At 39.3% G+C, this 12,938-nt stretch overlaps 1 protein-coding gene across 3 annotated transcripts in view; it reads left to right on the top strand.

The window, feature by feature from the left end:
* Positions 1 to 12,938, top strand: part of RNF38 (ring finger protein 38) — a 106,733-nt gene that overhangs the window by 77,719 nt on the left and 16,076 nt on the right. For all 3 annotated transcript variants that reach the window (XM_012577373.5, XM_072921664.1, XM_030257657.4), the window contains 3 exons: positions 1,827 to 2,020; positions 6,960 to 7,176; positions 9,986 to 10,153. In XM_012577373.5, the coding sequence (XP_012432827.5) occupies positions 1,827 to 2,020; positions 6,960 to 7,176; positions 9,986 to 10,153 (579 nt within the window). The remainder of the gene's footprint in view (positions 1 to 1,826; positions 2,021 to 6,959; positions 7,177 to 9,985; positions 10,154 to 12,938) is intronic.

Raw genomic sequence — 12,938 nt, 5'->3', positions numbered from 1 at the left:
CTGTGAAATCTAATAAAATACGTATTTTCACAGAAGCTGTGCTATCATGGCACTTACTGGGTATCTCTTCCTGGTTTTTATTTTTTTGGTGTTTAGCTTCTTAGGGCAAGCAGCCTTCTGGAAGAGTCACGCTTTACCTGGACAACTGCTGTCCTGAACCATTAGGTGCATACCTGCCTTTTGACCTGTTTTTCTTTAAAAAATTAAAGCGCAGGTGGTTAAGGAGTTCAAAAGAGATGGAGCAACAAGCAGATGCATGCATTATCAAGCTGGTTCTCTAAGGAAGCTGACTGTTTTAGATAAGATACAGTAGGGGAAACTACTATCTGTGTTAAAGTATTTGAAGACAAGAGACTGAAAAGCTCTAAAATTTTGTAAAAAATGGCCACAAGTCAAAGACAGGAAAACACCTTTTGTCTCTTGAGCACCTGAACAAAACTTCTAGTTCTTGAAAGGTGTCACTGCATTGGAAAGAATGCTGGAGTACAAACTGTATATTAATGGAAGCCTACCAAGAAGCAACTGAATGCAGTTCAGAAAATAAAATGCCCCTGTAAAGCCAAGAGCCAGGAGAGGTCCATAGTCCAGTCCACAGTTAAGTCTGAAGTGAGACCTCTAAGAAGGGACAGTTCTGGAACTCAAAGCCATTGCAGACATGTTGTTTTATCTGCTCCATCTATCTTCAATTATATGCAAATGTAATTGAAATAATGTGGTGGTGGTCTGAAATGGAAGTGGTGGAGTGACTGGACAAGCTGGAGGGCAGCTAAATACTACAAGTTTGCTTGCACTAGGAATTCTGTCAGAGGAGTTCACGTGATGCTTAGACTCAAGGATAGTTCCAGTGGCAGTTTATGTGGTTTTAGTTTTTTGTTCAGTTACTGTTCTCTGAAGTATGATGTGTACTTTCCTGTATTTTCAGTTGTCGTGTCTATTAACAGCATGACGTGTTTTAATTTTGGCAGAATAGTGAGGTGGAGGGGAGGGATGTTTGTTGCATTTTCTGCTGGCTTCATAGGCATTGGTGGGAGCTTCTGAGAAGAATGACAACTCTATTAAATTGTTCAATAGCATGGACACAGAGTGAAAGTTGTGTTCATAACCAACTGGGAATACATTGCTCGGAAGTGAATGACCTTCACATGACTAGCACTGAAAATTTCAGGGACTTCATAGGCCTTGTGGGTTTTAATGAAGTAGACAGACTTAACTGGAAAGTGATGATTTTTTTTTTTCCAATTATGTGTATGAATGGTTGTAATTACATGAATAATTAGAAGAATGAAGCATCTCTGTGCCGAGTTAGCAGAATTCAAATGGGCTGCAGTACAGAGCAAATGTCTGATTAGCTGTGTACAGGCCTGATGGGAAGGAGGTCCAATGCATAGACCAAGCTCTGTGTGGCAGCTGCCTACTGACTAGTACAGATTCCATTGCTGTGAAGACTGTGTTCATACATCTTCCCATGCTTCTGTATCCTGTTAAGTGCTAAGGCAGGAGAAACATAAAATAGGTGATGCCTTATTTTCCTCATGTTGCTCTTTTCTGATAGAGTTTTGATTTTGCATGGATGTTGGAATTTAATATTTTAGTGCTGCTGAAGTGTAATTTAAGTAGTAATTTTTCTAGGGCTTAGGGAACAATAAAAAGGCTGTGTTTATGAACACAATATAAAGGTGAATACTTGCAGGTAGTAAATTTAATGGTGTCTTCAATGAGTCACTCTTAATGCTAGGTGCAAAGCAATACTGAAGTATGGATTGCAATTCACTCATCTGAGGTTGGTTTTGTCTTTGTTTTGGTTTGTTTTCTTTGCACTGGTGTAGAGTGAAGACAGTCCTAGTCCCAAGCGACAACGCCTTTCCCATTCAGTCTTTGACTACACAGCAGCATCACCAGCCCCATCACCACCAATGCGGCCATGGGAGATGACACCAAATAGGCAGCCTGCTTTGGCTCGACCCAACCAACACCACTTCTCAGGGGAACGATGCAACACACCTGCACGAAACAGGAGGAGGTAAGCAAGCTGTGTAGTTTGGGAAATAAGTTGATAGTCTTTCTGATTTTAGCTAAAGGAAGGTGTGTTTTGGGTGGCACTGACTAGATTACACGTGGTAAACATATTAACATTTCCTTTGAGCTGTAAGATAATGCAGTTGTGACTAAAAGGCTACTGGAAGTATTTCAGAATACTTCCAGTACATGTGATTTATGTGAAAAACATCTTGAGGGAAGGAGTGCTCCAAACATGTTTTATTATGAACATAATTCTCTATTACTCTGCACTGAGGCAAAGCATGTAGAAAAATGCAAGGAAAAATCTTTCTCATTGGGGTACTTCTAAAGGTGTTAAGAATGTAATGTAATACCATCATTTTCATTACGGTCACAATTATTTTTGTACTTAAAACCAATCAAAATAAAGATGAGAGACACCAGCTGGGGAGATGAGAAGGTTAGCATAGTGTCAAATGTTTGCTGAGGTGGCTGATGCACATGCAGCAGTAATTAGATTTTCGTATTAGTTTTAGCTTGTAGCTCATTAACTTCTCAAACCAGAGATTTTGGAATAAGTTCCAGTGGTCATGGAAGACAGAAATTGGAACTGGGGCCTGGATGGATGATACTCTAGCAAAACATAAACTCACAGATTTTTTTGCTGTTCTAGTTAAATAATTTTCCCAAACAGAAGCTATCATTGCCTCACATTCTGCCTCAAAAATACTGAGTCATCTTATGCAAGTTAAAACACTCTGTATCTGCTTCTAAGAAATGTTTTGGCTTGGTTTGTACTTTAAAAAAGTGTCTGTCCTTTTTAATTAATAATAAATTTAGGCTTAAGATATATTTAGCTAGTTTTCTTCAGATTCCACAAATCAAATTTGTCAACAATGATCAACCAGTAGTTTTGAAGGAAGAGAGCTTAGAGCGTGCCAATTTTGTATCTTTGCTTCAGCTTCAAGGATTTGAAAACCTTCAGTCAGTGGCATGTAGAATATGCAGTTCTCAATGCAGCTTGTTAGACTTAGGAAAGAGGTTAAATTGTGAACTTAGAAGAGTTGTTGTGCGGACAGAAGATCAGACCTTTCATATAGTTCGGTACAAGGATGCTCTGTTAGGGGCATTTGGCCCACAAAATTATCTTGACCTCAAATGTTTTGAGCTGACACGCCTAGATTATGCGCATTCAGTCATTTTTGTTTGGTGTCCAGTCAGCTTACACAGATTTCTTTGCAGTGTTCATTAACATCTGCAGAGTTAAACAGCGTGCTTAACTATCTAGCTAGATAAATGCTAGATAGCAGAATCTAGACAGTTTGGATATATTGTGGGATGGAGGATAAGAATGGAAATGTGTAGCAGCTGAATGTGCATGAGACAAGTGTCTTGACGTTCAGATGCAGTCAGGTGCTGATGAAGTAGTCTCCTGTGGCTTTTTGCAAGTAAGCCACCTGCAAAGAGGGAGAAACGTCATGGCAAAACCATCTTCAGTCTGACACAAACTGTTAGGTTGGCTACGGCTTTATGAACACAAACATTACTCTTTGTAGAGCCAGCTTGACTGCTGCTGGATAATAACGTAAGTTTTTGCTCTTATCAGAGACACTTAAATGTGTGAGTATTTTGTTTCCCTGAACTTGAGTCAGGGAACTTTTTAGCTTGGGTCCAGGTCAGTTCTGCAATAGCATTGCACCTAATTTCTTCCAGAACCAGGGTTTTTAGGGAGAACAGTACATACATGTTTCTTGTATACAGGAGTCAATCTGAGTTAAGAGTGCTCTGGAGTCATACCAGAACTAATAGCCATTCTCATAGATCAAAAGCTTGAGTCCTTAAGATTGTTATGAGTGCATCTCTTATTAATGCTAATGCTTTAGGTGAGGTTAGGCCTATGGTTTTGAAGCAAACTTTTTGTTTTCCTTGCTTTGTTTTCTGTTCTCATTGCAGAATGGCTTCAGAGTTCACCAGGTTTTCAGATTAGATAAGATGAAAGATGCACTAAAGCTGCAAATGGTCATTGAGCTTAAGGAAACAGGCTAGGGCAAATGCAGGCAAAACCTTTGAAGTGTGTCTAGTGTGGACATGTCTGCCCTAGTGTCATCAGCATTAACTCCTCCATTCTAACAGTTCACTCCTGTTGGTCAGGACAATCTGTCTTGGTTATTTTTATTACCTGGATTTTTTTTTTTTTCATTACCTGTCTTATGATTTTGACCTTACCTCTTGATATCAGTGATTTTGTACTGTGCCTAGCACAAGAGTGCCCCAATTTGTTGTGATATTTATTCTGATTCATTGTAAGCAAACAAATACTGCATTAATAAAGATAGCCTTCTGGTGTAAATTTGCAGAAAGATGATTTTTGTGTAGATACATATATGTAGTACAGATAAATTATGAATGTAAAAGCATAATGCATGCCTGTGTGAAACAGAGAAGGCCATTCCAATTGATCTTTATCAGTCATTGTGAAATAGGGGGATCTGTACCATTGTTGTGCCTTACCATTTCATCTGTGCTTCCTTTTCTCCTTGTCTTGGTTGTAATTCTGAACTAAAGGATTCAAGAATGTCTTACTGCAGAGAAATCACCCTTGTTAGAAATACTAAGATCTGTGCATACTAACTGTGCGGTTATGGATACCTTTTGATGGCTATTCTTATCTGAGGGTAGGAATTCCTGCAATTTTTTCACCATTTTCTTCCTGTCTTTTTGTTTTAACCTGGCATTTACCATGTTTATACTGTGCATGTAGTAACAAAATATTTTTTTGGGGGCTGTTCTGAAAGACTTCAAGCACAAATTTGTTACTGAAGTCTAATAATAGCTTAGGCCCATGTCTTGGCGATTATTCGTAAGTAATTTCCAGTAATTCAGAAGCTAATAAAGCTATGTATCCAGGTGTTCTGAATTTTTCTGACTGAAAGGATAGTATATTTAGAATTCTGCACAGGAAAAAAATCCAGCTTTGCCTTTTTCCAGAGAATGATACTTACTAATTTGTTTTAAAAGACACTCCAGAAGTTTTGCCAGCCTTTGTTGGCTTTTTCATAATTCTTGGTTCATGGAAGAGTAAAACCAGGCCTTTAAGACAGAGGCAAAGCTAGTTTTATGAGAACTACCTTGTCTAAGAAGCCACCTTGTCTAAGTGCTGGTGGCAGTTAAGAGAATTTCTGTTCCTCTGAAGCACTGGTACTGTCTTTTGTAGCTTTCCTCTATTTTTGGAGCTTTTCCAAAGAAAAATCCTTACATAGGTATTTTTATGTTAAAATATTCAGACCATTTCTGTTTCATAGCAGGAAATACCAAATTTAAAACAACTGTGTACTCCAGACAGTAGAACATCTTCTGCAATACTAGTTCCATTATTAGAATTATATGTGCCAATTTTACCTAAGAAGAATGTAGCAGTTGTATCATGTTAGTAATAAAGCAATACAGAATTCAGCAAAACTCCCAAGAAAGAAAACTGGATTTAAAATACATTAGTAAGAACTAAAATTTAGGTTCTCAGTGGTTAGAAGAAAACACAGCCTGTATGTTCTGCCATAGTGGTTTATAAAAATAAAGGCAGATAATTCATTTTTAAATTAGTTTGGATTTTTCTTTGCTGTATTACCGCCTGGCCTTATGCTTTCTGTCTGACCTGTTGAGATTTACCGTTTGTTTAAGTTCTAAGAGAGGCAATAGTGTCAAAAAATCTCTTTGAGGTAGGGTAGAAAAATAGCAGCTTGAGACAGTGTATCATATGCTCACAGTTGCCTCTGGGTAGCTGGTGGTACCATCTCACTTTCCCCGAGTATGTCTGTTTCATGCAGCACAAAACATGGACTCTGCCTGAGAAGTACCTGGGATTTGCCAACAGGTTGCAGGTTTATATGATTTTTATTTGGTAATAGCAGAAGTTCTGTTGCATGCAGTGTTGGAGAGGACATGTTCTAATAATGATCACAGATCCTTTTTGTCTCTTCTCTGCGTTCAGGTCCTTTAGCCTGCTTCATAAATGGGAAATCATTTCACCCCATGTAGCTTTAATATGCTGTTGCTTCTGGGACCTGTAACTTGAGTGTGTTACGGAGGTTGAAAGGCATGTGCTGAAAGTACTGCAAGATCATTTTGTGTTCTCAGTGCTTTCCCCTTCCAAATAAATGAGAAGTGACTTGTTCAAAACTTCTCATAGTGAGTTTATCACATCTGTGTGCATAATTGTCTGAGTGCTGAATCTGAGCCAGTGGTTTCTGCTTTCTAGAAGTTTTGGCTCAAGATAGTTGCAGCTCAGAACTTGCACACAATTATATAAGAATACATAATCAAATACTATACATGTAGATCCGTTGCTCAAACAGGTATATGGTCTGGTCTAAGTCTATATCTATAGAAGTTCTCCACTCTGGAAAAGAAACAATACCACAATCATCATTTCCTGGGATCTCCTGGAGATAATTTTAGAATGCACTCAGTTATGTAGCAAACATGAGAAGGCTGAAAAATCTGTTTCTTCAAAGAAGTCTACTGCTTTGTCTGCTGTCACTAAGCAAGCAATAATTCTGTGGCAGGGTTGAAACAAAGACCCTGGGGAAATCTGTGATCATTTAATGAAGGATTTTTACCTTGATAGAATAAAGGCATGGGAATATCATGAAGATTGCTATCTTGACTTTTGAGCACTATTGTGGCAGTCTATGTGTCATTTTTTTCACAAGGTGATATTTACAAAGGAGTTCTTCTCTTGGTTTCCCTAGCAGCATTAAGTTATGCTCTGTTAAGAAAAGGGGTTATTTATAAGGATTCTCACAGTTCTATCAATAAAAGATTTTATTTCAATCTAATAAACTTGTTCTAGTAAAATTTTTCAGTTTAAAAAATTCCTTGATATTTGATTCTCTTGAGGTTTTAGTTATTAAGAAGGATTTGTGCCATTTATATAACCTCTTATTTTTTTAATGCATTTCCAGTCCTCCTGTTCAACGACAGAGAACAAGGAGAGATCGCTTGTCTAGACATAATTCCATTAGCCAGGATGAAAACTATCATCACCATCTCTCCTATGGACAGCAGCAAGCAATAGAAGAGCCTCGAGCCTTTCACCCACCGAATGTATCTCCTCGTATCTTACACCCAGCTGCTCACCCACCACAGCAGAATGCAGTGATGGTTGACATTCATGATCAGGTAAAATTTTTAGAGCACAATCAGAAGGCTGTTTAGAGCTGCTGTGTGGTTTTAGGGGGTTTTCCCCACCGTCTTCAGGATCTCTCTTCTCACCAAATCATCTCTTCTCATAGCTGACAATGTAAGTCACAGAGCACTAATTTCTATATGAATTCTTACAGAGTGGTTTTTGTTGAGTATTATGTGTATGAAGCATTGCAGTAGGCAGTGAAAAAAACCCGAGAAGTTCAGACTTCTAATAAATAAGATTGATACTTAACAATTCATACTTAACAATTTTTCAGTGCATGAATTGGCATAGGGCTCTTTGTCTCTGTCTCAAACCACTGAAGTGCAGTTATTTTGCTTTTTTAATTAGTTTCTTGCAATAAAAATGTGATATGATACTTAATAATTACGTATTCTATTTCACATTAAATACTTCACCGTATCTTAGGAGTCACTAAATAGTTAAAATGTATTATTTAGAGGTAGAATTCACAATACCTATGGTTGGCTGTCTACCTAGCAGCAGAACTCAGAATAGTTTTGTTGCATAACTAAATTAACTTTCCAAGCCTAATCAACTCCTCCTTAAATTACATGAAAAAAATTACATATGAGTTGGTCCAGAATATAAATATTTCCTCTCTGTGACAGCACTTGGTATAGATTTCTGTAACTGAGGACCTCTAAAAGAAGTTTTGGGCCTCTCACTACAAGAAGGACATTGCATTGATGGAACACATCCTTGGAAGAGCAGTGGAACTGGTGAAGGGTCTGGAGCACAAATCATATGAGGAGCGACTGAGGGAGCTGGGTGTGTTTAGCTTGGAGAAAAGGAGGCTCTGGGAAGACCTTACAATCTCTGAAACCACCTGAAAGGAGGTTGCAACCTGTTAGGCATTAGTTTCCCATGTAACAAGTGACAGGACAGGAAGAAATTGCACAAGGGTAGTGTAGATTGGATATTATGAAAAATTACTGAAAGGGTTGTCAAGTGTTGGAACTGGCTTCCCAGGGAAGTGGTGGAGTCACCATGCCTGGAGGTGTTTAAAAGACTCATAGGTGTGGCAATTACAGATGTAATTTAGGGATGGTAGTGCTGGGTTAATGGTTGGAGTTGATAACCTTAGTGGTCTTTTCCAGCCGAAATGATTCTGTGATCATGTTGAGGTAACCTTTGTTGTTGTCTACCCAATTAACAGGCCACAGCACAAGTATGCTACTTGCTACATAGCAGTGAATAGACTGTAGGTGTCCACATCAGAAGCTGCACACGCACAGAATGCGGCTGTAACATCTGTACTTAACAGCTGGTTTGCATTCACTGCAGATGCATTGCACTGGTGTGTCATACTATGTGTGCAGAGCAGTTCTCAGCAGGGAAATACTTGCATTTGGGACCAAGTGAAAGGATGGAAGCCAATGCCATTCTAGCAGTCTCACAAACTTACATTTTTAAGAGTTCTTCCGCTGGAGATCCAGTAATGCACTTGCTTATGTTGTAAGCTCATGACAAGTCTGGCTGATGAAGAGTTTTCCATCCCACTCCCAAACACCATCTATGATCAGGTGTCAGTATTTCCAGACTGACTGAGGTATTCCATGGTGCTACTTTCCAATTCAGGGGCATGAACATTTTGAGAAGTCATTCTTTATTATTATTATTATGAGCAACAAACATTGCAGGATTACATTCCGCATTGCAGTTATGCCCAGCTTTTTGTAGCAGAGCCAGAACTGCCTCAAGTTCAGTGTCTTTCCTGAGCCTGTCATTATTGATGATTTTTAACCTGTGTTTAGTGAACTGTTGTATTTTGGTCTCTTTATCTGGCTGTACACTACCAGTTTGGTAGTTTAGCCCTCTTTACTCATTCTCGCCTTCATGAGGAGCTGTTCTTGCTCTGTTTTAAATAAGAAGGTTCTGTTTTGGCTGATAATGAAGAAAGAGCTTTGAAATAATTTCTTTCAGTTAATCTGTGCTGCCTGACTCTTAAGCATTTTCAGTTTTATTAGAACATGAAAGTGTTAAAAGATCGTTCAGTGTTTAAAAAAATCCAACAAAACCAACAACAAAATTTTAAACAAACAAACATCCCATGTGGTTTCTAGGTTCATAATACCTTTGGATCTTGGTTTGAGGATTAAATTTTAGGGATTGCCACTAGTTAGAAAATTGGATTACGTGGTTTTCCTAATGGGAATCTGGACAGTTAGGGTTGCTGCCTCTTAGTCATGTTAATATTTGCTTTTCAGGTTTTTAGTTAGCTGTTCTGTTACTTAAATTAGGAATTTAGCTTAAGTGCTGGCCTGAAAGTGAATCAAGAGAGTGGTTTCTTACGAAGAAAGAAAATCTGGAAAGTTGTTTGTTGTTTAAAGGTACAAGTTTCTTAAATTAATACTGAATCAGTCCCTTCAGAACTGAGAACATTCTTGAGCTGCTTGTAGATTAGCTTTTTATGTGGGAGTTAGCACCTCCGTATTTCATAAGAGGGTTAATTTCATAATTAACCTGGGGGAGAGAAGGGAGGGTAGGCAGCCTTAGTAGTCTGATGTGCTTGTGAGTGACTAAGGTGCCACTGAAGTTTTAACGAGTTAAGGCTGAAAGATCCCTCTTGCCCAGAAATTCTGATCAATAAATAACATTCCACGGATTAAAACATTTTAACGAACAGAAATGACAACCATGTACCTCCTATTACATTTTCTTTGTGAATATATTACTTTTCTGATCTGTAAATAAAACTTGTTGTCTTATTGTGCTGTACAACAGTGTTAAGTCTTTGTAGTAAGTTATTAAATACATTTTCTTTTCCTTTTGCTGCAGATCCATCAGGGCACAGTTCCTGTTTCATACGCAGTGACAACTGTGGCTCCACATGGGATACCCCTTTGCACAGGCCAGCACATTCCAGCCCGCAGCACACAGCAGGTCGCAGGGTGCTCGGTGGTTTTCAGTGGCCATCACCGTCCAGTCTGCAGCGTGTCTCCCACAGTAAGTGGGTCTAACTACACCAACTTCAATCTATTTTTCTAGTACAAATCTAAAATGTCGTACGCAGTACTATATACAGCGTCTAGTGAACGTTTTTGATGTTGGTATAATGTTGATCTCTGCCAGCAGTGCGTAACTTTGATTTTCCTGTGGTGCATTCTATGACATGAAAAAGTCTGTGGCCCTTGATAAGACCCATCTATTTCTTTAGGCTGCTCATTGAAGACTAAGGGTAATTTGTGTTTATCATGCAGCATGGTGCTGGCTAGTCTGGAGTACTTGTAAGAATCTGTTCCTTACCTGTCAAATTGGTGAAAATCTGTTACACAAGCCGGTGTGTATCCCTGAAGCAGCATGAGAGACAGGCTTTTTCTTCTGTTTACTGGTGGTGGTTGTGGAGCAAAGCAATCTCAGGATGAGTACCCAGAGACTGGAACAATACTTAATAGTAAATTCAGCAAGGAAAAAAACAACATGTCCTGAGAAACAACAGAGAAAAATCTTAAAATGTACTGGGACTTGGGGAAATCCATCCAACCCATACTAATAATCTTACCCTATGCTTTGAATAGGTATATTATCTGTGCAGTTCATTAAAGGTTTTGTAATTCAACAATGCAGTTGTCCTTTTAATACATATCGGAGTAAAGCTCTGTTTTTTGTTTTAAATGTACAACAGTTAATCGAGTGTGTTGAGAGAAAAGATCCAGTACAAATGCATATAAACACTTAAGTTTCTGTAGTATCAGCAGGCGGACTTTATGCTTTATTCTTTTAAAGCATAAAATTGAGGAATAGGTTAAGTGGGGACTCTGTAAGTTGCCTAGTGGTCACCTGCCATACCAACTTCCAAGTATGGAGATGTCACAATGCCTGTAAGTTTCTGCTTCAGTGTTTGACTGTCTTTGTGATAAAGAATTTCCTCTGTATGTCTGGTTAAGTCTTCTTAGTTGCACCTTTGTCCATTGGTCTTGTGCTCTTTCACTTTGCTTCTTGAGGAGGTCTTGGATTCTTCCTGTCCGCTCTCAGGAAGTAATTACACACAGGGGTGTAAGGTATTTGCTTTTCTCTTCTTAAAGAAGAACAAGGTTAGTTCTGCCATCTCTTTGATGCAGTTCTCTGCAAGTCACTGGTCATCGTGACTTTCACCACGACCTTGTCATCATGTTGTCATTGATTATGGCACTGACCCCAGGACTTGAGACAAATGTCACAGTTTCTGAATGGAGGGGCAGAATCACTTTGACCAGTTGCTTTCTTAGCCATGCATGCCATAAGACTTTTTGGCTGAGTACATTATGGGTATTATGTACGTGTCCATCACAACCCCATTTTATTTTCTGCAAATCTGACTGCAGCAGATTAGTCTCAGAGTGTCCTGATCTATGGAGTTACTCTTTTCCAGTGCCAGACATTATGTTTGCCTTTGAACTTTAAATAGTTCCTGTCGGCCAATTTCTCCAGCCTATAAAAATACATCTTGAGGTAGCACATGCCCTCCAGCACACATCACCTTGATCACCAGCTTGATCTGTGGACTTCCCTGTTTCCTTCTGTTATTTTCACAATATTTGTGTCTCATTGCATGCATAACTATGAAGTAAACAAATGCCATTTATTAAATAATTTAATGAGTTTTAAAATTTCTTCAAAGACTAAGATGGCATCCAGAAGGACATAGACAAGCTTGAGAAATGGGCCCATGTGAAATCTCACAGAGTGTAACAAGACCAAACACAAAGTGTTGCACTTGGGTTGTACCAGCACAGGCTGGGGATGAGCAGATGGAGAGCAGCCCTGTGATAAGGATTTGGGGTGCTGGTGGGTGAGAGGCTGGACATGACCCAGCCGTGGGCACTCCCAGCCCAGAAAGCCAAAGGTGTCCTGGGCTGCATCCAAAGCAGCGTGGGCAGCAGGGGAGGGAGGGGATTCTGCCCCTCTGCTCTGCTCTGCTCTGGTGAGAGCCCACCTGGAACCCTGCATCCAGCTCTGGGGTCCCAGCACAGGGAGGACATGGAACTGCTGGAGTGAGTCCAGAACAGGGACACCAAGATGATCAGAGGGATGGAACACCTCTCCTGTGATGAAAAGCTTAGAGAATTGGGTTTGTTCAGACTGGAAAAGAGAAGACTTTGGAGTACCCTAATTCCAGCACTTGAAGGGAGCCTACAAGAAAGACAGAAAGGGACTTTTTTACAAGGGCATGTAGTGACAGAACTGGTTTTAAACTGAAAAAGCATAGCTTTAAATTACACATTAGGAAAAAAAATTCATTACTGTGACGGTGGTGAGGCACTGGAACAGGTTACCCACAAAAGTTATGGATGCTACATCCCTAAAAGTGTTCAAGGCCAGGTTGGATGAAGCTCTGAGCAACCTGGTCTAGTGAAAGGTGCCCCTGCCCATGGCAGGGGATTTGGAACAAAATATCTTCAAGATTCCTTCCAACCCAGGTCATTCTATCATGTGTCCAAACTGAAGAACTTTTTTAAAAGCTTGAATGAATAACCAGGTAATTTTCATTTCTTTCTGCTTGGAAGTTAGTGTCGCCTCATTTGCTATGGCTTTAAAAAGTGACATGGGCATAGCACAAATCAAACATATATAGGAGCTATGGTAATCTTTACCATGTAGAATCCTATTTCAGTGTTTCCCAAAGAATCTCATGTTTTGAAGAAGACTGTGAGATGTTCTACCTGCAAATTTATCTTCAGCTATTTCAGAGAACAGTTTTCAATTTAGTAAAATACAATAAAAATGTATTAGAACCGTAGAAACACTTGTT

Source organism: Taeniopygia guttata, chromosome Z, assembly GCF_048771995.1.
Source record: "Taeniopygia guttata chromosome Z, bTaeGut7.mat, whole genome shotgun sequence".
In the NCBI taxonomy this organism is placed as follows: domain Eukaryota; kingdom Metazoa; phylum Chordata; class Aves; order Passeriformes; family Estrildidae; genus Taeniopygia; species Taeniopygia guttata.
Note: the sequence above shows the minus strand (reverse complement) of the source record. Positions and strands in the feature narration are given on the sequence as shown.